This window comes from Priapulus caudatus, unplaced genomic scaffold, assembly GCF_000485595.1.
Source record: "Priapulus caudatus unplaced genomic scaffold, Priapulus_caudatus-5.0.1 Scaffold840, whole genome shotgun sequence".
NCBI classification, from domain to species: Eukaryota; Metazoa; Priapulida; class Priapulimorpha; order Priapulimorphida; family Priapulidae; genus Priapulus; species Priapulus caudatus.
In genome coordinates, this window is record NW_014577901.1 from 45,133 (window position 1) to 45,579 (window position 447).

Genomic DNA, 447 nt, shown 5'->3' on the forward strand with positions numbered 1-447 from the left:
TCACTCACCTGTGTATAACGAGCATCACTCACCTGTGTATAACGAGCGTCACTCACCTGTGTATAACGAGCGTCACTCACCTGTGTATAACGAGCGTCACTCACCTGTGTATAACGAGCATCACTCACCTGTGTATAACGAGCATCACTCACCTGTATATAACGAGCATCACTCACCTGTGTATAGTGTGTGTCGGCGCATGTCTGCGACATCGATGGGTACGTGAGCGCCTGATATGAGCACCTGTAGCTCACCATAGTCAACATCTGCAGCCAGGCAAGGTCTATCACGTCTGCCACGCCCTGCTTGAAGCAGTGACAGTGCTGCTTGATCTACCGGGGGACAGAGATAGAGATATAAATATATATAACATCTGCAGCCAGGCAAGGTCTATCACGTCTGCCACGCCCTGCTTGAAGCAGTGACAGTGCTGCTTGATCTACCGGG

The 447-nt window shown here is 50.6% G+C and overlaps 1 protein-coding gene across 1 annotated transcript in view; it reads right to left on the minus strand.

The window, feature by feature from the left end:
* LOC106813888 (ubiquitin-protein ligase E3C-like) overlaps positions 1-447 on the minus strand; it is a 22,031-nt gene that overhangs the window by 3,820 nt on the left and 17,764 nt on the right. The window contains 1 exon segment of the mRNA XM_014818133.1: positions 177-332. Coding sequence (XP_014673619.1) covers positions 177-332 — 156 coding nt within the window.